Raw genomic sequence first — 27,583 nt, forward strand, 5'->3', positions numbered from 1 at the left:
AGATTTGACTCTTGTTTTTGATTGTGGTTGTGGTTTGTATTTTGTTTACATGTAACAAAAATTAATAAAAATAAAGTAATAAAAAAAGAAATTAATTTTATTTGCGATCCATTGGCCTCAGTGAAAGAACGTGTAATAATAAATGATTGCTGCTACCATGTTGGTTGAGGCATGTTTTCCAATTGAGTGAAAAAACAAAAACAAAGCTGTTTTTTTGGCTTTATGTTACTGGTCCGGCCCACTTGGGATCAGACAGGGTTGAATGTGACCCCGAATCAAAATGAGTTTGACATCCATAACATTTTTCAGCAAAGCAGACGTTTGTGTGTGTGTGTCTGTGTGTGTGTGTCTGTACATGCCCCCACCCCCCAGAGATAAGTGATCATGAAGAATTTTAGCAGAAAGGTTCTTCCTTTACGGGATCAAATCTGCCTGTTGAACTCCAACAGTGTTGCTTGTGATGGTGGGAGGCAGTCTTACCTGTGGGGTCAGGTCAGGTAAGGGGAGGGGCTTCCTCACAGCTCAGTCAGGTGACACATGGACTGTTGGCTAGCTGCAGATGTTTCTGAGAATGACAACGCTTCCAGGATTTGACCTGCCCCCGCTGTGCTGCGTTCACTGACTGTTTGTCACTGTTCATTGAAAACAGAGCTGTGGTGTGGAGTTGGACAACCTGAAGACTCTGGTGGGGACGATGAGGACAGCACATCAGAACCTGATCAGCGCCGTGTCACAGCGCAGGAGGAATCCTGCCTACCAACACAAAAACTCCCATCAGCCCTCCAGTCCGTTCCTCACTGCTGTGATGCAGTTGATCGGAGCTGCCAAGAAGCTGCTGGCGTGGCTGGACAGGTAAATCACCTACACGAGTCTGTCTCTACAAGTGCTGAGCATTGGACAGTTCTGTGTGTTGGAGGACCCAGACACTCCTCCTTTAAGGAAAGCCTGCAGGGGTAAAAACACGAAAAGAAGAAATTCAGCCTACAGCCACAAGGAGTCCAAGTTTAACAGCCTTTTAAACGAGTCCTAGTCAAAGGTCAGCTGAAGGAGCTTTTGAATTAAATGTTGAACTTTTGTTTTTGTTTCTGAAATCTTTACCATCCTGTGCTGCAAGCGTCCTTTAAAGCAGGGAATACAGTACGTTAATGTACGCAAGGAAGGATGTGGCAGAACAGGCAGTGAAACCTGAAGTGGGACTCTGCTGTTTACCCTGCAGCATTGAGAGGCAGACAGCCTCACCTGAAGCTCTGATTCACAGACTCCTTTTTCCCGTCTTCTCTGTTTTCCTGTCCAGGAGTCCTCTGACCAGCCCCAAGGACTTCACTTCCATCAAGAGCAGAATCATCCAGCTGTGCCTGGAGCTCACCTCCACCGTCCAGAAGGTTAGTGAGGCACACATGTGGTTTGTGTGAGAGCCTGATCCCTGGACGGGACCTCCTGAGCAGAAAACCCTGCTTTGGTTTGACATTATGTTCAAGTGTTCGTCAAAAAACAGAAATGAGCAAAGCCAGACAGAATAATACCACACATCCAAATTTACAAGAGCTAAAGTACATCCATACATGTACTCAAAATATCCGTATGAACCGTTTACAACAAGCAGATTCAGTGAAACGGCTTCCTCAGCTTTGTGCTTTTTAAAAGTAATTCTGGAATCTATAGGATTCTATTTACATTTGGTCATAGCGGATCATTAACACTTTGGTTTGAAATGATTTGATAGTGAAACATCTCACACTGGAGTCCATTGTGTCAGCTGAACAAATTCATCTCCACTCAGTCACCAGTCCACTGTTTGCACTGTTTACTTTGCACTACTTATTCTATTTATTGCTCTGACCATTGTGTCTTTTTTTAATTTTACGTAAGTGTTTTATGTTGCACATTAGCACTGCAGCAAATTCCAATTCTGTGAAACGGCTCTGTTCACTGAAAATGGCAATAAACATTCCTTGAATCCTGAATCCTTTAAACAATACAACTACATTCTTTATTTAAAATGGCTTTAAGAAAAAAGAAAAAAGCTTCTTTAAGATTTAGTAAAAGCTACAAAATAACAGATAAATATCTTTCTGATAAAGTACATGACCCAGTTGAGCCAAATGTTTATCATCACATTGCTGACTCCTGTACTTTGAAACAGCACTGCAGGACCATTGAAATCACAGGTCCTGCAGTTCCAGTAGAGGTCTGCAGATCATCACGGGTTAAGGCCACATGGCTTCAAATATGTCGAGCATAAAACCTCAGACATTTCTGCAGATACTTTCTTTTCCTACAGTGACAAAATCCAAGTGTTAAAACCACATATATTTCTTTTGCATTACTGTTTTAAGCAGCTGTTTGATTTTATTTTGCCTTGAATTTTTTGGATGTTTTTGTCCACAGCATTGTTTTTCTGCAGCTGCATGTTTTTATACAGCTGGACACTTATATTTGGCTGCATGTTTTTTTAAATGTACCTTTGAACATACAGCTGCATGTTTGCTGCATTGCATCCCTGCATGTTTAGTTCTTGGGCGTCACTCTGCTATGCTGTCATGTAATCATCTGGTCAGCCTGTTTACAGCTTACAGTCTTTCTGCAACCATGAGAGGAATCCTTTGCATCTCTGGGAGGAGTTTGTGGTCTTCTCCTTTTTCATTTCTGTGTTTTGTCTTCATATCATCACTTCACACTAGTTTGTTTGCTTTAATGGTCTGACTGCTGCAGGAACACTTGGTCAAAGGGCAGAGGTCCATTTGAAACACTGAGACATCCAGATGGAGTTGGTTCCTCAAACATGGGACTTAGCTTCTGAAAGTGGTCTGTGTTGTCCAGATCGGTTTCTTTGATAGTCTTTTTTTATGCCCATTTTCATTGTATGAGCCAAGGGAGGGGAGGGGGCAAAGGGGCAGGTTGGTTATAATGTTTGTCAAGTCTTGTGTTTTAATTGTAAAAGGCTTCTTAAAAGCACTTTAAAAAAATAAATGTTTATTATTAATATTAATAAACTGGCCCAATTTTCCAGAAATACAGCTGTATTTCTTTCTGTTGTCTAATGATCTTTTCATGTTTGTTTAGACAAACAACTTCCTCTTAGTCTGACATTTTTTGTGTGTTAACAACAAAACGTGAAGACGCCGCCTGAGGTCATGGAATGATTGTGAATGTTGTGACTCCAGTGTGTGTCTTCATTGTGTCTTCATCACAGGACTGCACTGTTTATGACATGGAGGAGAAGATTCTGGAAGTGGTGAGTCTATGAGGAGGTGTTCCCTTCACACCATGACCCTCTCTGTCCACGAGTGCATGATTTGGTGTGTGTTTGTGTTTCTGTGTCTGTGTGAACAGGTGAATTTGTTGAGCTCAGCAGCATCCACTTCCTGTCTTGGATAACTTCCTGTTGGTGGCTGTTGTTTCCAGAGGACTGAATGGGAGGAAGTTTGCTAGCTCTCTTTCCTCAGTGGCTCCAAAAAGCTTTTGCTTGCGTTTTACCGCAGCAGTCGGTCTTTGTTTGCTAAGATTTCCATCAACTTGAGTCCAGACAAACTATCTGAGAATGACTTCAGCCTTGGTTTTCTGATGCTTGAGGAGTTTCATGTCATGGCGGGAAGCTGAGGAATGTGTAAATCTGTGCTGTGTGACCTCGAACATCTTTGGACGCATGTACCGAGGGAAGCTGGCTCCTCCCCCTGCGTCCTGTCTCTGCTATCACCATGCAACACGGGACCTCTCATTGTGTTTACTGGGAAAGCTCTGCATGAATACTGGAACATAAAAGATGTAAAGAGCTGTTTTCTGCTTCTTCTGCTTCTGGAAATGCAACAACGCTGATCTTCATAAAGTCCTCAGATCATTTCCCCTGGTTTTTCTCCTGACTTGTCAGAAAAAGACACATTCAGGCTCTGCTGATGGCCGCTGTCAGAGTAGAGGAGGACAGACTGAGGTTGAATAAGGATGAAGCTGTTGAAAAGTTAAGGAAAGGGAGTTTTAAAGGTTATTCATCCTTAAGATCCATCGTTACCACTTTTCTAGGGTTCTGTTCCTGGAAGCAGGTTTTGCCCAAAAGCTGCTGATTTTCAGTTGCAGGGTTGGTTCAGTCAATTCTACCTCGATGAACTCTCAGACACGCTATAGGAGAGGATTCTCCATGACAAAAGGGGTTGGCATTTTTGAAATCCATTTTTCCCATTGAAGACAGAAAAAAGAGGTCAGAAGAATGCATCTTTGGTCTGTAAGGTTCATGTTTTTCAGATTCATGTCGGACATGACATGAAACCTTCAACCTCCATGTGTTACCGTGGTAACAAACCCCTAGTTTTAACTTGGCCCTAAAAGTAAGTTGTTTGGTCTGTTATTTTTTGGGAGCCATTATTAGAAGATCGGCATGTTAGAAGTCGTCTCCAAAACTGTTGCTGCTAGCGGGCAACACACCAGGAAGATTTGCCCCCCCCTCAGGTTGTCTTCTACAGGTTTGAGCATCATTAGGAGGAACCAGGTGATCATGGTTTAGCATGCTCCTTGCCTCCTTTTCCATATATGAACTCTTCATCAACGCAATCAAAGTTGCATTTCTTCAAACTTTAGGCATCCACTTCACCAAACGCTACGTGTGCTGCCTAGATCCCAGTTTCTGAAACTATTTCCCTCATTTTAGAGTTGGAACCCCACTTCTAGAACATTCCTGAGCAAATGTGAAGGGACCAGTATATCAGCAGTCTCTCTGTTGGTGTTTCCAAAGCCTTTCCTGCTTCCCAGCAGCTCTGGGCAATAAAAAAGCAGGAAAAAAACAAACAGATGTTCCTCAAGAAGGAAATTGGAAGTTTTGTTCCCTTTATTTCCATTTCAGTCACAAGCTCTTAACAGCGTCTGTGAGAAGACGGTCCAGGTGACCTCTGACCCCTCTAAAGGAGAAGTGTCCCTATTGGAAGAGGTGCTCATCACTGACATCAAGCCTGGGGAGGGACTGGTAAGTTCAACACCAAAACTGTACAGAACAAAATGACTAATATAATTAGTAGATGATGACATCTGTGCTGTCTGCCTCTAATGATGACGGTCCCACTGAGGGACGGCAGTTATAACTGGCTTGAGGTTTAAACCCAGAAACTCCTTCTGTCAGAAAATATAATAGGAAGAACGAACAAGATATTTATTTTTCATCATTCAGGGGATTTACATCAAATCCACGTATGACGGGCACCACGTTATCACGGGAACCACGGAGAACGTAAGTGCAGCACTGCTGCTCCATCTGTCTGCTGCTCTGTCTGCTCGTCTGCTGCTCTGTCCGTCTGTCTGCTGCTCCGTCCGTCTGCAGTTCCATCTGTCCGTCTGTCTGCTTGTGTTTTTCCTGTTTATCAGTGTTTTTGCAAACACTGCTGTAAGGTTCTTTTCTCTATCTGCCAAGTCTCCCGCAGATCAAACTCAGAGAATACATGCTGGAGATGAAGTCATCCAGATCAACAGACAGACTGTGGTGAGTTTAGAGTTTCTCTCATCTCATTTCTGATGTTTTTAAATCTCCATCAAAGGGGCACTAAGCCTTCAGTGTTCTTTCTGGAGCAGTGTTCATTTCCAGAGCTACACACTTCTGATGATGATTCCCATCAGAGATGTTTTGTTGGTCTGTGTTTGGTGCAGGTGGGCTGGCAGCTGAAGCATTTAGTTAAAACCTTCAGGACAGACTCTTCAAGTTTAGTGCTGGTATTGAAGAAAAGGCCGCCTGGGACGTCCAGCAGATTTGCACCTGCTCCTCTAAGAAACCTGCGGTGGAGACCTTTGCTTGTTCAGGTGGGCTGCTCTGAGGGTCTCTGGTATGCAGTGGCGCTCTTGCTGCTGTACTCCATGATCACTGTTGCTGTCCAATCATCTGGAAGAACCTTTTCATCTCCTGAAGTCTGTTTCAGCTCTTCTCTCTTCCATCATTTAACTCTCTGCCCGCCCCTTGTCCTCTTCATCGTCCTCATTCCATCATCCTATGTTGTCTGTCTACACTCTCCCCCAGCCACCACTTTTCCGTCACTCATCTTCTGCAGAAGATGTAATCAACATGCTCCTCCCTCCGCTCTTCTGTTTAACCTGATGCTCCTCTCTTTTCTGGAACAAAGGCTTCACTGTTGACCAACTGTCTAGTTTTCCCGTTAGAGTTCCTCAATCCAAAGTTCTTCCTCTTAGTCTTCCTCTCCCGTCCTTTTATTTTCTGTCTGTCTACAAACACGTCTTTCTTCTCTCCTTTTTCCACCTACAGTAGTCCAAGTTCCACCCTTTAGGTCAACAGCACCAGTGGGTTTGGTGTGAACCCGGATTCCAGTTGATCCGGTGTGACGGTTCTGTTTGGGATCCTCATGAATCATTGGGCTTTCTGTCAGATTCCCTTATTGACCCAACACTGTGCAGCTGTCTGGACTTTGGACATAAATCCCTGGAATGGGCCCCTTTGCAGTCACACTGAATATTGAGTAAAAACGTATAAGAGTATTTTTAAAGACCCTTTTATTTGTTCATTTCGTTTCGTTTCTGCTTAAGTGCTGTTGGTGTTTAACCGTCTGTCTGCACAGGAAGAGTCTGCAAAGATGGACGTTAATGACCCGATAATAATCTGCAGCTGCACTTTATCAGACAGGTCTGGAGTGCAGCAATTCAGAGCCTCTGCTAAGATGACACAGCCTTCCCACTTCCTGTTAGGATCAAATATGGTGGCAGGCTCTTTCAGATGCTATTCAGTCCTTTTTTATGGGCAGAGCTCTGAACATCTGACAACAGCATTGATGGAGCTCTGGAGCTGATGCCAGTTCATCATGTGACCATTGTCTCTTCACCGTCTGTGCTGACAGAGCAACAGGAAGTGTGTCATCTCTAATCCAACATGTGAGGTCAGCCTCCTCTCACCTGTTCACCCCAGAGGCTGTCCTGGAACTGGATCTGCATCCCATAACTGTCTGAAATGTTCAAAGTTGATTTAACTTCAGCTGCAGAAAATGAAAAGCTCCTCACTGGGAGTTTAACATCAGGTGTTTGATGCTGAAGGCATGGCTCCTGATTCTGATGGCTGATTCCTCCATGCAGACCTCTCAGGGAGCTGCAGGTTTCCACAGCTGTGCACTGCCTGAACCCACAGACCCCCCAGGGAAGACGTACGTCCCCTCGTTTGTATCTAGTGGACATATCTCTCTTAATCCCTGAGCTCAGCTCATAACTCTTCTGCTAACCTCCATTCTGTCTGCAGAGACAGAGAAGCTGAAGTGTCCGCTGCAGCGACGGTCCGGCCCTCAGACTGGAGCTCACACCCTGAAGGGCCCAAACACTTGAGCGTTACTGGAGATACTAGGATGCATGCAGGCCCTGAGCTCCAGCGGCCGGTCTCCATCCCCCTCAGGCAGCGCTCCTCCGCCCTCAGTGAGTCCAAACACATCCGGGTTCAGCTCAGACCTTCTGGTTAGAATGAGGCGTAGTTTCAGTTCACCAGGATCATCAGAAGAGGAGCAGGTAGAAACCTCGATGACATCTGTGCACCAAACACTGCAGGGACCTTTAGGACTGTGATGAGTATCCAAATACTCAGATATTCGGGATCTGCTCCCAAAAATTCACCTACAAATATTCGCCACATCTAAGATTGCTGATTCACAATTTTTATAAATATCTAGTAGAGCGCAGCAAAAATATAATTTGGGAAAAATGTATTTTTTGCTCTGAAATACAGAAGAATGTTGGATTTTAGGTTTCTAAAAGTGAAATTAAGCTGAATCTGCAGCGCTACTTCCCCCAGAGGTTGACAAACCTTCAAGATAAAGTGTTGGTGAAGCTTCCTGAAGCTTCCTTTACTGACATAAGTTCTGAAAAATGAATTTGCTTGAAACAGCGGCGCTGCAGCTCCAGTGTTGACATTCTTTAGTAACTCTTCAACAGATGACGCAGTGAACGGAATCGCAGCGGAGGCCTTTGCACCAGTGTGAAATGTTTTAGAACGACGAGTGTTGCAGAACTTTGAAGATTGAAAAACTGTGGAGAAAATTTTCAGCATTTGTTGTTAAGTGATGTGAAACAATAGTGATGTTGGTTTTGTTTACGGCTGAACTCAACCAGAAAGTTGACCAAAAACCGTGTTTAAAGGAACAGACACATTCAAATCTGACCTCCTGTTCTAAATAAAGGTATAAATGATCTAATACACATTTTATTTCGCACAAGGAAAAGCAACTGTCCAGATATATTAAAAAGTAAGAATTGTGGTTCAATCTGGGAATCGTTGAGCTTGATTCGTCAATCAAACGGATCACCAGTAACGATCCACAGCCGTGACATTGGAGCCGGACTCACACCCATAAAGCCTGCAGTTAAAGGATAAAGATTTCCAGCTTGTTCTGCATTTTAGACTTTTGCTTTTGCAAAAATTCAAATTGATTGCAAGTATTGAAAATATTTCCATCAGTTTGGGACTGAGCTTCTATTATTAAAGTGGCAGCTTCTTCTAATCACTGCAGCTTTTGCCATCAGTTATCCTCTTGTAGATCAAAAGTTTCTTTGAGACTTTGAAATGTTTTGCAGTTTGTTCTTCAGTAAATGATCTGTCAAGAAATGCAGTTTCTGCTTTGGAAGCTTCTCTGCTGATTGGTTGCAGGTAGGCCTCGACCCGTCTCCATGCCCGTGGAGTCGGTCTTGGGAGTGTCGGACTTCCCACTCAGGCCTGGAGCTCATGGAAGGAAAGGTAAGCTCTGCAGCAGGCTGCACAAACATCATACGGGGGGCAGAAGGATTCAGTCAGCCACCAATAGTGCAAGTTCTCCCACTGAACAATCAGACGATGGGATTTCCTGGATCATTTTGTCTCACTTTGTCTCTCATACTTGAGGTTTACCTATGATGGAAATGTCAGGCCTCTCTCATCTCTTACAGTGGGAAAACTCGAAGAACTGATGGCTGACTGAATACTTTTTTGCAACACAATATGCTTCTGAGTTTGTGGTCCATTAGAGCAGTGTTTTTCAACCAGTGTGCCGTTGGAGATTTCCCATTTTCACTGATCTAAAAACATTTCCCATCTCCAGGATATCAGCTGTATTCATCCAAACAGGCCCTGAAAAAACACTGAGTAGTTAGGAATATAAAAGATCATAAAATACTTTTTTCTTTGTGTTTATTTGATTTTATTGAAGACATTTTGATAAGAATGATGGTACCGTGATTTAGCCACAGCTTCAGCTGTTTTTTTTGGAAAAGTCCCGCCCCTTTAACTGTCTCCACCAATCATTCTTGGAGGCTTAATCACATGTCATCACTCTGACCAATCAGAAGTGGTTAAAGTCTTCACTTCCTTGTTCTGATTCTGCTCATAAAGTCTCTCAGTTCTAACAAACATACCATCTAAAGCTCGTCTTTAGCGGTGTAGCTTTCCACAGAATCCGGTGTCAGACCGTGGAACAAGTGAACAAAACAATGAAGCTCAGAGACGCTAGTCTTTCTGCCATTACTACATCTCCCATGATGCATTGGGTTAGAGTGACAGCGTCTCAGCACACAATGAGTCTTTCTTTGTTAAACGTCTTGAATCCACAACGAACAGACATCAAACAGTTTTTTAATCTTCTAACTTAACTTTTATTACATCTTTTAGAAAAAAACAGCTGCAGCTTCCAACTTTTTCTGCTACAATTATCTCAAAAATGCATGTGAGATCATGGAGGGACTGTGGATCAATACAGACTATGAGTTTCTCCTTTTTTTTTTTTGGATGCTGGTGTGCCGCAGGATTTTTCTCAAGGTTAAAGTGTGCCGTGGCTCAGAAAAGGTTGAAAACACTGAGTGTCTGAGCTGAAAACAGCTGCAGGGGTCCAGTGCATTTGCTCACAGACCAGAAAACAGCAGGAGCTCTAAGTGGGAAAATAGCAATGTTACAATAGAGTTTCAAATACATTTGACTTGTTGTTTGCATCAAATGTGAGCAGTTTATTATATCCTGCAGTACAACATTCTTTATGACTTTAAAATACAAAATCCGTCTGAGTTTTTCTTTCATTTGCTTTAAAGCAGAGAACATAAACATCAATAACAATAAGTTTTTGTCATCAAAATCTGAGTGTAGTTAACTTTTAACCTATGGAAGCGATTCTGTAGCGTAATTAAAAATAAAAGTCAAAACCAGAAATGCTTTTTACGACTCGTAAATTTACGAGTTTATATCTCATAAATTTACGAGAAAAAGTCATCGATTAACGAGGAGAAAACGTCAAAGTTTTCTGTGAAGCTTTATTTCTAGATAGGTTTAAAAAACAAAGAGATTCTGAACCTTTTGGCGACTCAAAATCAGATTCAGTGTCAGTAAAGTGGAGTTTCACATATAAATAAGGAGCTCAGAGACACGTTTGGGTGTAGAAAACCGCTGCTGCCTTTATTCTCCTTTTCATTCACACACCCTGAACTTCATTTGTCACCTTACGTCATGAACCTGTCATCCCAACACCAATGTGGAAGTAAACGGTGTTACGTACACCCCCTCCTCCAGATGAAACGTCCAGTTTCAACATAAAACAATAAAGAGGAATAAAATGCCAAAAAAGTGATCCTCCTCCTCAGACGAAAGCGTCACACAAACGTAGAGATCTGGTCTTTGGTGGAGGAAGAAAGGATTGAAGTGAACAGCTGCCTGCAGGGATACCCGATGACGGCTTCATCGGGCTGAAGAGACCCTGCAAACCAACCATCAATAAATAAAACTTTAATAAATTGTAAATCAAACAAATGAGCTTCCAGACATTTGGAAACCGTAGCTTCAACAGTGATAACAGTAGTATAAACAGTAGTATCCCAACAGTAGCTGGGATAGGCTCCAGCAACCCCACAACACCAGAAGGGATTCAGGTTTGAAAAAGGGATAAATAAATAATTGCACATTTTCTGCTGGTTATTAATATCTTTGTAACAGTTTTTAATTTGCACATTAACAGAAAACTGTAGAAATCATGTTTATTATGTCTTTAACGGTTCTGAAATCTGAATTAAAAACACACTGAAAGCATAAAATCTCCCACTCTGGCCATATGAAGTGAATTCAACCGTCTAATAGTAATGAAGGGTTAACATAATGTATGCCATGCGCTGTCTGAACTAAAATGAATCAAAAACTAGAACCAGAATAAAATCCTCTCATGGAATAGTCGATGTCCTCTTGCATACGCAGGAACTGGACCTTGTCGGGGTTCTAACGCAGAATTGAACTACAGCAGAACTTTCAGCAACATAATGGATCCATCTGCCCTTTAAAGCTTTGGTCTCCTTAAAAATTGTTGAGGTGTGTTTAGGAAGGCAACAGAAAGAGGGAGAGCAGCAGCGCCCCCTCCTGACTCCTTACAGGGACTGCAGGAGGGTGGCAGACCTCGTTTCTGCCGTCGCACGTTCACAGAGTAACGTGGAGCTGCTGTCTGCTCCTCAACAGGAAGAGCGGTTCTGCACAGATGTCTGAGCAACGAACGGATCGGCACTGTGGAGGAAGAGGAGCCCTGCTTCCCCCTGCCGTACCGGGGGCACCCCTCTGTGCGCGGCGTCGACCACATCAGAGGCAGCCGCTGCTTCATCGACGCCGACCTTCACAACAGCACCACCATGCCTTACCAGGAGGCTGCGGCCCAGAAGCCCTCCTCCTCCTCCTCGTCTTCCTCCTCCGCTCCTCCTCAGGCCCCCACCAAACAGAGCAAGTCTCTGCTGGGCGGATTGCTGGCTCGCTTCCGGCTCCTCAGCCACTGACACCCCCCACCCCCCACCCCAGAGGAGCCTTCATACTTTGGGGCTGTTGCAGGTTGAACTCATGATTAGAACATCAGCTGCCTGACCCCCCACCCCCACACGGACAAAGCAGGGACAGAATCTTTCAGGTGGAGGTTTTTAAAGCCAAAGCTGACCTTCAGGACGTTTTCCCCTCTCAGCCTGAGGCCAGCCTTCCTCCTCCTGCTCCTCCTCCTCAGACCTGTCAGTCACATCCTTAGATGGTTGGGACATTTTTTTACGTTACACATGCTGTAAATGACTGGCCTTGAGGGACTTTAGGCCACTTGTCTTCATTTCTGTCATTTTGGTGACTTCTGTGGTTTTGAGGAAAAATATAACAGAAATGAAACGGCTGGAGAGTCGGTCCGTGTCCAGCCTGTGCAGAAGCTGGTGGTTTGACGGTTCTAGCTCTGTGTTCTGGACGATGAGCAGTGCTAGAGGTTTCTACACTGTTCCTCCTCAGGACCCTCCTCTGGAACTTTGACCATTCACTGCTGCAGCCTTTCTTATATCCGTTTATTTTTTATGTTTTATTGTTCTAATAAGGAGGAGTTCATCCTTCTTCCAGAATGTGTGAATCATCATAAAGCCATGTGTTTTTTCCAGGCCACTTCACTTCTTTCATATTTAATAAATGGAAACAAAATGTTGTTGTTCTTTGAAAGATGTCTTCACATGTGAGGCAGTGAAGTTCTGTGCAGATGAAGGTCTGAGCTGTGGAACAGCTTCAACGTTCAAAGCTTCAAACACTAAAGAATCTTGACATGAATGCTCAGGAGATCAAGAAACATCTCTCTTTTCCAGACACTCAAAGCGCTTACAGTGTGTCCGTTATTCATCAAGTCTTCTTTCAGATTTGGTGATGGTAGAGGCGTGGCTGCCAGTTCACGCCTACGGACCCTCTGACCCTCACCGGGACACTCATGCACTTTCATGCTGGTAGGCAGTAGCGTTAAGGGTCTTGCTCAAGGGACACCCTCACTGAATTCAGTTGCTTGTTCATCCCCCCACCACCCCCGGTAATCAAACCCTGGTTTCCTGTCAGTCCTTCACCGTACCAACCGAGCTACCCAGCCGCTTTTAGTGAGACAATACTATACGGCTACCACACAGCAGTCCATAGTCCAAGTCCATAGATGGACCAAGAAGTCACAGACGTTAGTCCTCAGTCTCTTTCAGTAAACAGGACCGTCCAGGCAGCTTTCTGGGAACCAATCCTACTCTATCAGGAAAAACATTCCACATCCTTTTGAAAAGGAGATTCAGGTGCTGACGTTATTCTCCTTTGGACTTGTGGTCAGACTTTATTTTTTTCTTTTTTTTAAGTTTTAGATGAAGGAAATCCTCTTTTAGTTTTACAAATAAAAAGTCAACCTAACTTCAGCCACCCAGACCAGGACCTGAAGGTTGAGCGTGGTAAACATGAATTGTCCTGCTTCATCCACTGTTGGGAATTTTGAAGAGGCCTAGCACTTGAAGGCACCACCCAAGAGATACAGGCTGAGCTGTGACGCCTGGCTCATGGTCCAGCCAGAGAACTCAGGGATCACTCTCTCTGGACCACAAGGCCCGGGAAGCCAACACCCAAGAAACACAGCCACCGAGGGCCCAGTTCCCCCACGAGGGACAGAATATGATAATAATCGATACTTTATTTATCCCACAATGGGGAAATTCTTCTCTGCATTTGACCCATCCTCTGGGGGAGCGGTGAGCTGCAGCCGAACCGCGCTGGGGAGGCAGAAGAGTTCAGGGGCCTGCCCAAGGGCCTTCACTGGGTGATGTTGGTACCGTTGTTCATTCCCCTCCAGGAATCGAACCCTGGTAGTCTCTCACCTTGCCAACCGAGCTACCCAGCCGCTAATATCACTGACATCGTGTAACGGGTTTGTGCAGGAGTGTAATGTGTCGTGGGGTAAGGAATGTGTATAATAAAAGGAGTGAAGCTGGTGGGTAGGGCACTGAGGACACCTCATGTTTGCTGCCAGTGATGTCCAGGCAAAGGAAGAGGAAGAGGAGCGATTTAGGGAAGCTTCCAGACCCCCCCCCCATTGTCTGAAACAGACATCAACCAGCCCCCCAGAGGCGAGACCCTTTCTGAAACAGCTGTAAAGTCGGTCAGTGTCAAGTCTTTGCAGAAGCTGTTGGTACCTCATGGTTCTAGCTGCTCTGTGTTCTGGACGACGTGCAGTTCTAGAGGTTTCTAGGCTGTTCCTCCTCAGGACTCTCCTCTGGAACTTTTCCCCTTTGAGCATCATGTTTTGTTTTGTTTTTTCTCTGTAATCGAGGCTAAGCTGACAGTGTGGAAGAAACCGACAAAGGCAGAAATGAAAATGTGTGACCGAGGTGGAGACATCGTTTTATGATGGAGGTGATTTCATCTCTTTGTGATGAATTGTGTTACCTTCTAGTTATGCCTCACGTTTTTTTTAGTTAAATTGTAGAGCTGCGAAGAAAACCATGGTAATCAGAACCTAGGAAGTCAATCATCCAAGTACCAACAGCTTCATATGATTCACAGGGCTTCATGAGGTTCACAGAGCTTCATATGATTCACTGGGCTTCATGCGGTTCACAAGGCTTCATGTGGTTCACAAGGCTTCATGTGGTTCACAAGGCTTCATGTGATTTACAGGGCTTCATGTGTTTCACAGGGCTTCATATGATATACAGGGCTTCATGTGTTTCACAGACTGGGGGACTGAAAGACTGCTCTGAACCGGAGAACGAGTTTCAGCGTTAAACCACGGTGCTACTCGGTTTTGTCTGACAAACTTAGGTTTCAGGGGGGCAACAACATGGAGTGTACTCCTGAGGGCTTGTAAGGTATCATTAACAAAGTGGTCATTTATACTAGGACTGATACTATGGGAGCTGGTCTCAGAGTATTTTCTCAGAATATCACTAAGTACTGGCTGTACTGTGTTTAAACTCAGACACAGAACGGTCAGTTAAGGTTCTTCTAAGCTGTTTCTTATTCGCTGGGGTGGTAGCATGTTCTAATGTAAACTGGAAGGTAATCATAGAGTGATCAGAAATGATGGGGTTAAGAGGAAGGACACTCAGCTGGCTGATCTCTATACCATGGGTTAGAACAAGATCCAGGGTGTGCTTATGACAGTGAGTGGGTTCATTCACACTTTGGGTGAAACCAACATCGTCTAATAAAGCTGCAAAAGCCTTTCCTAGGCAGTCACAGGGGTCATCAACGTGAATATTAAAATCCCCTAATATTATAGTTTGATCAGAATCTGAAATAGTAGTCTGTAGGAAGCCGGAAAACTCAGTTAAAAATTCTGAATATGGGCCGGGGGGGCGATAAATAATTATGAATAAAACGGGTTTTTGAGTCTTCCTGTTTGGGTGATTTATGGACAATATTGAATGCTGACTACCATAAACATTTTCAGATCATTGACATTTCCAGAAGTTTCTGTTATTACTTATAGAATGTGATTCTTGAAAGACAAAAAAGTCTGTTTTCAATTGTTTAGCGAATAGAAACAGCGCTCTACATTTTATGGTATTTCTTAATCCCCTGAGATTTAAAGAACCTAAAGATAAAGACATGATTTAAAATAAAAAGGAAAGACAGAAATAAATCTGAGTAAATAGGAGTGTGTTGTTACTTTCAACCTTAGCACCAAATTTGACATAGAACAGGAAAAAATATTTTAAATAACCTTTACGCCACATTTAAGGATTTAATCATAATATATTAGAAAAAAAGAGCATCTGTCACACAATAAAGACTTCACTTTTAGCTGCCAACCTTTTATAACCTCTCAATGTAATTGACTGTGAACACAGCTTCATGAAATAAATGGCTGAACAAGTGAGATCAGAGCAAAATGTGTTTTCCTGGAGACTTGAGCAGCAAAAAGCAGCTCTGGATGCAGGTCTATTTCTGTGGGTCTGAGTTACCCCCACTTTTCTTCATCACATTTCACTCCAACTCTGGAATGAAGACCAAAGAATCAGGAGAGAGACGTGAAAACACAAATCTACAATCCAAAGTTGTCAAATGAAGCAGAAAGAACACAAAGTTGTAAATGTTCTTCTTTCCACAAACAATCTTCTCCTTCAGCTTCTTCTGTTGGCGTTTCTGTGGAGAACTAACCAGAGAAAGTCTGGGATGGTGACCTCACTGATTCGGTTTGGGTTGCAGCTTCCTTCAGTTCCCATGACAACACAAAAACATTGGAATCCCAACGTTCAAGGAAAACAACAAGAACACAGATTGGACTCCCAAAAGTTTGACATTCATGTTCCAAAATGTCTCCAATCCACATTCTAGAGAGTTTCATTTCTCTCCATTTCTGACTCCAAACATTTCTCCACAGAATCTGAACAGTTCAAACGTTTAGTTCTAGATGATCCAAAGCAGAGAAATCACTGAAAACAAACATTTCACTTCTTTCAGGAACTACTTCACTTCACACAACTCTGCTGCGGCTCCATAATAACCCGACCACAGTCCAGCATGGAGCGGCTGAGTGAAAGTGGTCTGGACTCTGTGGAGGAGAGTCATGCTTTCAGAGACGCTGTAGAAGGACAGAACACCTGCTCTGTGATCCAGGTACACTCCTACTCTGGAGGAAACACCACCTGAGATGGAGGTTCCTATGCTGTTGTGGAAAAATGAGAACCTGTCTGGATGACAATATAATGCCCAAGATTTATCATTAAAACCAAATCCACTTTCACTTCCAGATCTGCTGATGTTCTTTTGTGCGACTGCTATATAAACAGAGGTTCCTCTCCACTCCACCTCCCAGTAACAGCGTCCAGTCAGACTCTCTCTGCTCAGAACCTGACCTCGATCAGTAAATCTGTCTGGATGATCAGAAGCAGACTGAGGTGTTTTCATCCGTGTCACCTTTCTGTTCTCTGACAGTGACAGTTGTCTGTGTGCTGTGTTTGGATCCAGTGTGAGTTGACATGAATATCTGAGGAAGTCAGCTCTGCTCTTTGGTTCTGACAGTAAAACGTCCAGATCAGAGACTGTCAGTGAGATGTTTGTCCATTCCTCTCTCAGAATGTCCTGCAGTTTGTCTCTGAGCTCTGACACAGCTGCTGTCACATCCTCAAAGCATGTCAGAGGACGGACATGGATGCTGGCTGAGGGGGTGGACTCACTGAGTGGTGGCAGTGAGGGGTAGTTGAGCAGAAAGTGGCTGTGATCCTCTGTGAGCCAGAGCTGCTTCAGCTCAGCGTCTCTCCTCTTCAGCTCAGCCATGTCCTGCTCCAGCTCCTCCTGAAGACCTTTGACTCGCCTCACTTCAGTTTGCTGCTGGGATCTGATCTGCTGCTCTACATCACGCCTTCTTTTGTGGAGGAGACGGATCATCTTAGTGAAGATCTTCTCACTGTCCTCCACGCTTTGATCAGCAGAGTGATTGATGGCCTCCACCTCCTGTTGAAGCAGCTTCACCTCTTTCTCTCTGTCCTGGATTCTCTGCTGGATTTGTTGCTGACTCTCCTCCAGCTCTCTCTGCTTCTCAGTCCTTTCTGCTGCAGCTGAGACTATTTTATGTCCCTCATGTTCATCCACAGAGCAGAGATAACAGATGCTCTTCTGATCAGTGCGACAGAACATCTTCATCAGCTCATCATGACGGGAGCAGATGTTCTCCTGCAGGTTCTTGGAGGGTTCCACCAGCTTGTGTTTCTTCAATGCAGCTGCTTTCAGATGAGGCTGGAGGTGTTCCTCACAGTAAGAGGCCGGACAGCTCAAGCAGGACTTGATGGCTTTCAGTTTTCTTCCAGTGCAGACGTCACAGACCACATCTTCAGGTCCAGCATAGCAGAGACCAGCAGGAGCAGCTTGGAGTCCGCTCTTCTTCCGCTGCTCCACTAAAGCTGCTAACGTGAAACTTTTCACCAGAACAGGCCTCGGTGTGAAGGTCTTCCTGCACTGAGGACAGCTGGGGACTTTCTCCTCTGTATCCCAGAATCCTTGAAGACACTTCATGCAGTAGCTGTGTCCACAGGGAATAGTCACCGGATCCTTCAGCAGATCCAGACAGATGGAACAGCTGAAGCTTTCTTCATCCACATCTGCTCCTTTCTGCGCCATTTCTCCTCTCAGACACACAGACTCTCTCTGAGAGTTTCACTTTCTCAGAAACTGGATGACTCTGACCTCCAATCAGATGGTTCACTGTGCTCCTTTCTTCTCATTCAGTTGGTGACGCCCATCAAGACAGAGGAGGAGCTGCAGATGAGGAAGAGGAGAACTTTAGAGAAGATGGCTGTTAGCTCAGGATAGAAACCAAAGAACCACATTTGTCAGACGCTCTGCGTCTCATCAGAGACGTGTCATCATCAGCAGGTGGTTCAGATCTATTTATTTCATCCTTTAAATTGCTCTTCTGCAGTCTGGAAAGGCCTGCAGACCATCACCAACTACCACTGACGATCTGTGAACGAGATGTGCGTCAACAGTTCCAGAAGCAGAAGGTCAGGAAGGCTCCAGGACCCGATGGAGTCTCTCCCTCCTGCCTGAAAGTCTGTGCTGACCAGCTAGCTCCCATCTTCACCAGCTCCCTGGAGATGTGTGTGGTACCTGCTTGCCTCAAAGGCTACGTTCACACTGCAGGGCTTAATGCTCAATTCGGATTTTTTGAAAAAATCCGAATTGATGTTCGTCAACTCGTAGTCGAGTATGACCAAAGCAATACTAATAGTACATTGTCTAAGGGGCGGAGGGATGTGTCCGCACATGGCTAATAAGGCCAATACGGGCAAGAAAACCCCTTCCACAGGTTGAACACCAGTGAGAGGGTGTCGTGTTGGTAGGTAGGTCAGCTAGAGCCTTACGTTTTTGGCGTTTTTCCTTGGCTGCGTTGGAACATTTATTTTCTGAGTAGATGGCACCTTTATGAATCAATTCGGATTTTTTGAAAAAATCCGAATTATTTGCTAGACCGTTCACATTTCCAAGTAAATCCGAACTTTTGTGATCTCCACTGTGACCGTGACACGACCCAAACGAGACCCGCATGCGCAGAAGCCAGAAGAATACTCAACGGTAACCGACGTCACTCGTTGTTTGCGGGGCAAACGTTAACAATGGATGTCAACAACAGTGTTGTCAACAGTGGAGCTCTTTTTGTAATATTAAATTTATTTTCACGAAGGAGCAGCACAATTACAATCTTCTCATTTTAAGAAGGCAATGGAGTCGGGATCGTCAGTGCAGTTCGGCAGTGTGGGCGCGCATTCATGTTGTGTGTTACGGAGGACGGTAATAAAAGAAGGTTTCCCCCAGAATAAATGCTATGGACTCTTAATAACCCGTTCTGGAGAATCTAAGGATCAGAACAGGGAGGAGGAGGAGGATCGCCTCGGGTCCCCCGCGCTTCTGAGCACGGTCGGAAAGGGGAGAAGGAAAAAAAGTTATCGCGGGGAAAGGTTCAACACCACGCTCTGCCATTTATCTGGAAATTTTTTTTCAAAAACCGCCCAGTTGCGATAAGAACCCTGGAGTTTGGCCTGAACAGAGCTGTCACCCCAAATATTAATCCAATCGGTGACCTCCCTTCCCAGCTCGCCGTGCCTCTCCCCACCTGTCAGTGGATCACCAGTTTCCTCACCGACAGGAGGCAGCAGGTGAAACTGGGACGATTCACATCCAGCACCCGGATCCTGAACACTGGCGCCCCCCAGGGGTGTGTTCTCTCCCCTCTGCTCTTCGCCCTCTACACCAATGACTGCAGATCAGAGCCCCCCCTGTGAAACTCTTGAAGTTTGCAGATGACACCACAGTCATTGGGCTCATCCGGGACGGTGATGAGACTGCATATAGAGGAGAAGTGGAGCGGCTGGTCCTCTGGAGCCAGAACCACCTGGAGCTGAACCCACTTAAAACAGTGGAGATGACAGTGGACTTCAGGAGGAACCCCTCCACTCCCCCCCCCACTCAGAATTCTCAACAAAAAATGCTAATGAAAATGGTATTTGACATTTCATTTAAAAAAAGTTCTCTGGTAAATGTGTAACAAGATTCGTTTAGAAATGTCTAATTTGACAATTAAAATGGATGAACAGAAATGCCTTTTCATTTTCAAAATGTAACTGCATCAAATGACTAAATGAACATCAATCCTTCATGCTTTTTCATTTCTACTTATTCTGTGTCATAATGAAAATTCAAAGAGGGGATTGCATTTGCATTTTCAGGGGAGGGGGGCGATGACGTCAGTGCTGTCTCCGTATGTCCGGCTGCTAACAGACACATGCTAGGAGCAGTGGAGCTGTGTGCTAGCTCGTGCTAGCTCGTGCTAGCTCGTGCTAGCTCGTGCTAGCTCGTGCTAGCTCGTGCTAGCTCGTGCTAGCTCGTGCTAGCGGACAAGCTCTGTGTCTTCGGACCGGCAGCCGCCTTCGCAAAGCGGAGCCCCGGGATCCGAAGCTCCAGATGACCGAAGGTGGAAATGCTGCTACCCAGATGTGAGAAACTCTAAACCATCATGTGAATTTGTGTTCCCAGTGGTGTCCAGACAAAATAAAGGATGAAGTTTAGGGACCGCAAAGAGTTCGTGCATGTTTGCGTCACCATCGAAAAACTTCTGCTTACCCGGGATGGCTTATACTTTGATTTTGAATCGGAAAAAGGTAAAGTGGACTTAGTGGACATTTGTGAGCCAACGGCAACTTTCTCACGACTGTTTGGTTCAATATTCACAGCTTTGTGAAAGGTACAAGATAAATAAGGTCCCCAAAACCCCCTAAACATGGAGGAAACTTGACGAAACGCGCGGCATTGGTCGTTCAGACCCGAATCTGACAAATCAAATAATAGCCAACAATTTAAATAAGCGCGGTCACGGATTCAAGCTCTTAATACGACAAAAAACTGCAGGCAGAGGACTTGAAGCATGCTATAACATTAAATAAACAATTTTCTAAAAAAAATTAAAACCTTGTGGCTTGTGGTCCTTACTGAAGTTATTCCCACATATTTTATTAACATCCAAGATGCTCATTGCAGAATGTCTGCAGAGTTTGAAGTTCCTCCACGGCTAAAGTTTCTAGCACATGTTAGCCTGATGCTAAGCCGTCTTTCGGGTCCTTCCTTGCAACCAAGAAAAAAATCACTCACCGCACAGATTCAAAAATATTGTCGTCTCTGCTCCCCGTTGTGTTATTTTGTGCACCCTCCTCAGGAAGCCACTAGACACCGGAGGAACGTTCTTGGAGCAGTCGTCTTTGTTCTGTAACAACACACATGGCGTCAACACGGGCTGCGCTCAGATAAAGTCCCAAAACTAAAGACATAAAGTTCAAACTAGCACCAACCTTGAATACAAAGAAACAGCTGGGGACGGCCCGATGGACACGACGCTTCGGCACGCGTCTCACTTTCATGAACAGTGTTTCGGCCAATGAGTTGTATATAAGTCATTGGTTTCGGGGCGTGTGTCAACTAGCACAGATCACGTGGTTGATGACGTATGACGCGCCAAATGCTTCGTTTGGTCGAACCACGCTTCTGATGTAACATGTGTTTTGAACAGTTGGGCGCGCTAAAAATTCGAAATGAATCCCGAACATTTCCCGACCAGTTTCATTCTTTCCCAAAGACTGGAATCAGCGTCAGTTCATTGTGCTTTACCATGGCTTCTAGAAAGAAACGTTCTGTGGCTCAGGATCATTTCAACTCGATTTCTCCTAATAAAACAATACACTATGAACGTTGTATATAAAAAAACAAACTTCAATGACTTTATAATGGCAAGCCAAATTCATGACAGTAGAGATAGCTGAGTGGAACAGTCAGGGGTTTGCATCCAGAGGTCATCAGTTCACGATTAGTTATTCTTTTTTGTGTGTTTATTTTCTCCATGTATGTGTATTTTGCTGTCAAGCATCTCTCACAGAAAACATCGAATGTTGTGTTGTTTTACGTCAGTTTTTTTTCTAATGATCATTACAGCATTTTTTTGTTTTACGTTTTTTCATCATCATTTCCACATTGAAGTGTTACAAGGAGCTTTGTTGAAACATGTCGATATACGTCCAGTCCGCCACCAGATGGCGCAGTTCTGTGTGATTTCAAAGCCCTGAATGGGTGGTTCATTTTTCCGGCACAATTACATGAACCCCAATGAGGCTTCATGGGGCTTCTATTCCCATCCCCACAAAACAGCAAAAAGGGAAGGGGGGGGCATCAATTTATACCCAACTCTGAAGGACCCTATTGGCATAAAACTCAATTTCTAGATTTAAAATAAAAATATTTCTATAATTATACATTACTTTGTGAACCTGTTAATAATCATGACAGTAGTAAAGCACATTTAGAAGATCGTCTCCTGCAGCTTTTCACTGATTTTGCTGTTCTTTTTTGTTTATTGCTGTATCACACCACATTGCCAGATCACACCAAGGATTTTCCACATTGTTGCACGTTTCCTTGTATGATGCTTTCAAATGACTTATAAACATGTTTGACTTTAGTGCAGAGGAGGCTAGACTGTGATATTACTGCCAAACCACCTCCTTTCCCTGAAATCCTGATAGTTAGCCAAGTTTTTTCATAATTCTGCTTGTGAGAACTGCTGTCTGTCACTGTAAAGTTTCTATGACGCGCTCCTTTCATTTGTCTTTCAGCACATAAGCTAAAGCTCGGACCTGCTTGACTTTCCCTGCATGGGTTTTGCACCGGCACTAACCCTAAGGGAGGCTCAGAGGAGCGTTTTACACTGCTGCTCTGCGCCCGGGTCTCGTCTCTGGGTTGTCAGGTTAACAGACTAAGGATAGCAGAAATGTTTCTAGAAAGAAGAGCGGCACCGTCCCGGGTGGGATGGACGCCGTCTCTCCGCATGAGACCGGGCTTCCCCCAAAACGCGCTCCAGTTATCCACAAAACCAGCTTTGAGGATTAAACTACATTTGTTTGAACAGACTGAAATACGACAACAGCAGACAGTAAACAAATTTATTTTGTCATCTGCATTTACAGCTGGAACTCTGGGAATTCAAACACGACGTCTTTGCCTGTGAGCTTCTTGTAGACACCAGAGAAGGTCTCCACCTGAAAAAGATTCAAACGTCACATTCTCCTGTCTCCTCAGAGGTTCAATTACAACATCATTTGTTCTCATGCGTCTGTTCTGTTGTGGGAAAATCTGTCACAAGTACAAAGAACTGAAAAGAACATTAATCACAAAGATGAATCAGCCTCAAATAGGCTGATGACTGCATCATTCCTGAAAAAACAAACTGTTCTTTGCATCGATGTCTGTGCACTGCATGGTTTAGCTCCCCAGTAACGGCCCAAAGGACTCTGGGAAGGTGTAGGAATATGCAGGACGCCCGCCCTCACCAGCCGAGGCCGGGGGCGGAGCTTACTGTCCGACGCTGTGGAACGGGAATGTACGTCTCAGCTCAGAGCTACGCTCCCATACGCCACCCGGACAGAACCAGGAGCATAACTCTCTGGACGTCCGCGTCGTTACACGAGGTATCAAACCGTATCCGTCCATCCCTGCAGCCAGGACCACGGCCACAGGCTACTGCTTACTTTGTGTTCTACGTTGTTCTGCTGCGCCTTGTCCAGATGGACCTTGATGAGCCGGCTGCTGTCCTGCTTCACCCGGATTCTCTTTCCCACAATCTCACTTGGGAACACCAGATCCTCCAGGATGGCGTCGTGGACTGCGGTGAGCGTACGGCTGAGGAAGGAGCCAAACACCCGTTAAAACCTGAACACCCACACCGGGCTCCCCCTTACCGTACTGACAAACCCATCAGGACGTTAACCCAAACACGGATCAATAGTTTGATTTGATTTCTAAAATAAAACACAAAACTAGGTTGACTGACAAAGTAAGAATGATCTAAAGCATTCTCTGAAGTCTAACAAGCTGCTGCTGAACCACATGGGACTACCCCCCCCCCCCCCGATCCTGTATCAACATTTATAAAATTACTTTTAAAGACTTGAATTTTGATCATAACGTTTTTGTTGGAACAGAAAATATTAGGTTTTGAAAAATCTGTGCACTGCATGGTTTAGCTCCCCAGTAACGGCCCAAAGGACTCTGGGAAGGTGTAGGAATATGCAGGACGCCCGCCCTCACCAGCTGAGGCCGGGGGCGGAGCTTTCTGTCCGACGCTGTGGAACGGGAATGTACGTCTCAGCTCAGAGCTACGCTCCCATACGCCACCCGGACAGAACCAGGAGCATAACTCTCTGGACGTCCGCGTCGGGTTTAGACCAATCATTTATCCTCTACCACCACCGTTTAGCCCCGAGTCAGCACTTTCAACAAATGCATGATGGGAAGGATCACACACGGCTCACAACACTGAGAAAGCCTTTAGGTTTGTATCCGCCCCAACTACTCTGCTTTTATATCTAGTCTCCACCTCGGTCACCGTTAATGAAGCAGCTTCAGAGGTCTGCAAACACAGGCTTTATAGTTCTGTTACCCTGCACTGTGGCATCCTGGCTACAAAAATGTAAGTTAGAGACATTTTTAAAGGCATAATTTTTTTAGTGCTTATTTAATGCAGATGTTTAAATTTCGGACTGAGGTGCTTCTATAAGTAAGTAAACAGTTTTAAGTTGTCTAATTTAAAAAGACACTCAACCTTATTGTCAAGAGAAGAAAAACAAAAATGTCTTTTCTCCTTTTTACATTGGTTTTATTTATGACAAAAACAATTGTTAAATTATATGTAGCATAAATGGAAAAACAGATTCATAATGACTCTGCAGCTCTGACTGGGTTTAGATCAGTGAGAATCAACTCTAAAGGTGGTTTCAGTGCTGAATGTTGTAGACATCATACCTCCTGGGACGCTTCTGCTTATTCTTTGTGCGGCTTTTCCTGGTGGGTTTGGGCAGAATCCTCCGCTGAAATTCAACAAAGTCAGGATATTTGTTTCATTAAAGTGTCTATATCGTACAAAATCAACTTGAGCTCTTGAGTGTTTTCTGATGCTCATTCCTCACAAAACAACCTAAACCGGTATTCTGATCCATTCACACATTTCTGTGTATTCCGTTAAAAATCCTGCCCTGAGCACCAGCCCCTCCCAACCCACGGAAATGAGCAGGTCCTCAAGTTGTGACATAGATAAGTGAGGAACAGCCCCTTCCAAGAAGTGTCTGCGCTGCAAGCCCCGCCCCCAGGCTAACACACACTTTCTCTGTGGAGCTAGCGGTGATCAGCTAAATGCTTTCATAGCACAATATGCACCTCAGTCTTCGTAAAAGTTTAGATGTTTGTTTTCAAGAGAAAAAGGAAGACACGCTGCAGAGGCAGGCTCCAGGATGAGGTCATGAAATGGGCAGCGCCCATAAGGATAGAAAGGCGGAGCCACAGAGATCGAGTCGTCTTACTTCCAGATTGGAAAATGAGTTGCAAAAATAACCCATTTCAATTCAAATGTGTTCTTTAATGTGCAAAAAGTAATCTATTCTTATTTCTATGCATAGTTTTCTCTGAAAGGCTTGGGGAAAGCAGGATATATACCCTTTCAACCTGCAAGAAAATGGTCAGTTTACAAAACGTTTAGCATCGATGTCTGTGCACTGCATGGTTTAGCTCCCCAGTAACGGCCCAAAGGACTCTGGGAAGGTGTAGGAATATGCAGGACGCCCGCCCTCACCAGCCGAGGCCGGGGGCGGAGCTTTCTGTCCGACGCTGTGGAACGGGAATGTACGTCTCAGCTCAGAGCTACGCTCCCATACGCCACCCGGACAGAACCAGGAGCATAACTCTCTGGACGTCCGCGTCGTTACACGAGGTATCAAACCGTACCCGTCCATCCATCGCCCTCTAGAGGACAGAACATCCCTGCAATCAGGACTACAGCCACCGGCTTCTGCAGAGGACTAACATGACCTCATGCTTTTAGATATGTTTTACAACCTGCCGTCAGAAATCAAAATAACTTCAGATCTTCAGAGGTGACTTTTAGACAAGCATTGTTTGAGCCTCACTTTAATTGTGACCAGTCCTAAGCTGCCATTTCCTTTCAGGTCAGTCCCTTTCTGTTTCTTAAAGAGCCACTCCACTGAGAGGCAGCAACGTAGGTCAGCAGGCTACAAGCTCCCTGCTCTGCTCTATTCTGATGCATCAATTCGTCTGAGCTGCAATCTGGATATACACTAGGAGATTGCACCGCTAATGCTTGATTGAGTGTGTGAGGGCTGTAAGCTAGCAAGGAGAGTAAACAGATGGATGACAGGAAGTGAGGCAGGCGAAATTCTACTGAGCTGCTGCTCTGCAGAAACTAGGTCCTGGAAAGCGACAGGTTTAATTTGAACTAAAAATAGCATAATCATAATTAGAAGACCACGGGGAACACTTTGATCAAAGATGACTGGAGAAGGACTTACATCACCTGGTGTGTGCACCTGGGCGTACCTGTGCAATGAAGACAACGTGTTTCCCACTGAACTTCTTCTCCAGCTCCCTAACCAGGCGCACCTGAATCTTCTGGAAGGACTTCAGCTGAGGAACGGGAACGAAAATGATGATGGCTTTCCTGCTGCTGCCAACCTCAATTTCCTGAAAGAAAGCAAAAAGAAGCGATGAACCCTCAACCAACTGAGGCGATAATACCCCCTTTAAGCCTGATAATACACAAAAACAATGTGTTTTCAATGTGCACTGCATGGTTTAGCTCCCCAGTAACGGCCCAAAGGACTCTGGGAAGATGTAGGAATATGCAGGACGCCCGCCCTCACCAGCCGAGGCCGGGGGCAGAGCTTTCTGTACGACGCTGTGGAACGGGAATGTACGTCTCAGCTCAAAGCTACGCTCCCATACGCCACCCGGACAGAACCAGGAGCATAACTCTCTGGACGTCCGCGTCGGGTTTAGACCAATCATCCACCAGTTTACTGTCTGCATGGATGACTAAACCCACCTTTGCAGCTGTGATGTTCAGCTCTCTCAGCTGAGCTTTCAGGTCAGAGTTCATCTCCAGCTCGAGCAGAGCCTGAAACAGAGGAGCGTCTGTTAAAGTCAGGTTGATTCATGAACAGACACCGTTAACTCTGCAGGTCTGTCAGATTTCATGCTCAGTCCTGAACCTCATGAAACATCAGCCTTCAGATACTCTGGCTTACCTGGGAGATCCCGGACTCGAACTCGTCCGGCTTCTCGCCATTAGGCTTCACTATTTTAGCGCTGGTACTAAACATGGCCTCAGTGTCTGCAGGGAAACATGAAACATGTTAATGTTCGCTCTGCTCCGTCCGTCAAGGCCCGCGGCTGCGGCGTGGAGGTCGCTGGCTGCTAAACCGGGAACAGCAGAGGCACGCAGCCCGGACCACAGCTGGACCTTCAGCCCCGCGGACTGAAAACCACCGTGGGGATGAAAGCCGAGAAAAGTTGGTCTGTAGAACACGTCCAACTTGACCCGCTTTCTTAAAGTTTAATAAAACAAGGCAGGAATAGTTTTTCAAAAATAATCAGAACATCTCCTGAGCTGAGCTCCACATTTTCACTCTGGAGGCTGAGTGGCTAATGAGCAAGGCCTGCTAACCCGCTGCTTTAGTACGGATCAAATAAAGCTCTTAGAAAACCATCCGTCACCACAAAGAACACAATCTAAGGTATCAACACAATGTTGTTCCTTTGGTGAAGTTATATCCCAATTCAACACTGAAAAGACATGTTTTCGCCAGAAAACGCTGTTCCTTGAAAGATAGCACGACTAACCTCCAACAACGACGGCCAAGGAAGAGACCGGAACATCGCGAGAGCTGAATACAACCAATCAGGCGAGTATGCCAAACATCGCGTGGCTTCCTGTGTACAGTTTATAATCCAAGAGGTATCGCGATAATTCAGCAGAAAACTTTTTTTTTCATT

General features: G+C 44.9%; 3 protein-coding genes and 4 non-coding genes across 8 annotated transcripts in view; 1 reads left to right on the top strand and 6 right to left on the bottom strand.

The window, feature by feature from the left end:
* The window catches only part of LOC101165528 (connector enhancer of kinase suppressor of ras 3), a 30,418-nt gene extending 18,023 nt beyond the window's left edge, over positions 1-12,395 (top strand). For both annotated transcript variants that reach the window (XM_023952934.1, XM_023952935.1), the window contains 11 exons: positions 650-852; positions 1,295-1,382; positions 3,194-3,235; positions 4,832-4,951; positions 5,153-5,212; positions 5,393-5,461; positions 5,626-5,775; positions 7,051-7,118; positions 7,211-7,380; positions 8,606-8,692; positions 11,417-12,395. In XM_023952934.1, coding sequence (XP_023808702.1) covers positions 650-852; positions 1,295-1,382; positions 3,194-3,235; positions 4,832-4,951; positions 5,153-5,212; positions 5,393-5,461; positions 5,626-5,775; positions 7,051-7,118; positions 7,211-7,380; positions 8,606-8,692; positions 11,417-11,724 — 1,365 coding nt within the window. In that variant the 3' untranslated portion in view covers positions 11,725-12,395. The remainder of the gene's footprint in view (positions 1-649; positions 853-1,294; positions 1,383-3,193; positions 3,236-4,831; positions 4,952-5,152; positions 5,213-5,392; positions 5,462-5,625; positions 5,776-7,050; positions 7,119-7,210; positions 7,381-8,605; positions 8,693-11,416) is intronic.
* Positions 12,396-15,493: 3,098 nt separating this feature from the next.
* LOC101165782 (tripartite motif-containing protein 16) lies at positions 15,494-21,169 on the bottom strand. The gene is made up of 3 exons (XM_011492093.3): positions 21,046-21,169; positions 20,849-20,960; positions 15,494-17,962 (listed from the first exon to the last, which is right to left on the bottom strand). Exon 3 carries the CDS (start codon positions 17,822-17,824, stop codon positions 16,172-16,174), a length of 1,653 nt encoding a protein of 550 aa, XP_011490395.1. The 5' UTR covers positions 17,825-17,962; positions 20,849-20,960; positions 21,046-21,169; the 3' UTR covers positions 15,494-16,171.
* Positions 21,170-22,672: 1,503 nt separating this feature from the next.
* Positions 22,673-27,513, bottom strand: rps7 (ribosomal protein S7). The gene is made up of 7 exons (XM_004083943.4): positions 27,431-27,513; positions 26,836-26,921; positions 26,634-26,705; positions 26,129-26,272; positions 24,545-24,609; positions 23,272-23,422; positions 22,673-22,782 (listed from the first exon to the last, which is right to left on the bottom strand). Exons 2-7 carry the CDS (start codon positions 26,908-26,910, stop codon positions 22,705-22,707), a joined length of 585 nt encoding a protein of 194 aa, XP_004083991.3. The 5' UTR covers positions 26,911-26,921; positions 27,431-27,513; the 3' UTR covers positions 22,673-22,704.
* Positions 22,988-23,203, bottom strand: LOC111947131. The gene has a single exon (XR_002872946.1). It is a non-coding gene; the product is annotated as a small nucleolar RNA SNORA73 family (small nucleolar RNA).
* LOC111947123 lies at positions 23,745-23,960 on the bottom strand. The gene has a single exon (XR_002872938.1). It is a non-coding gene; the product is annotated as a small nucleolar RNA SNORA73 family (small nucleolar RNA).
* Positions 25,282-25,497, bottom strand: LOC111947130. Its single transcript, XR_002872945.1, has one exon. It is a non-coding gene; the product is annotated as a small nucleolar RNA SNORA73 family (small nucleolar RNA).
* Positions 26,366-26,581, bottom strand: LOC111947129. Its single transcript, XR_002872944.1, has one exon. It is a non-coding gene; the product is annotated as a small nucleolar RNA SNORA73 family (small nucleolar RNA).
* Positions 27,514-27,583: the final 70 nt, after the last annotated feature.

Source organism: Oryzias latipes, chromosome 24 (assembly GCF_002234675.1).
Source record: "Oryzias latipes chromosome 24, ASM223467v1".
In the NCBI taxonomy this organism is placed as follows: domain Eukaryota; kingdom Metazoa; phylum Chordata; class Actinopteri; order Beloniformes; family Adrianichthyidae; genus Oryzias; species Oryzias latipes.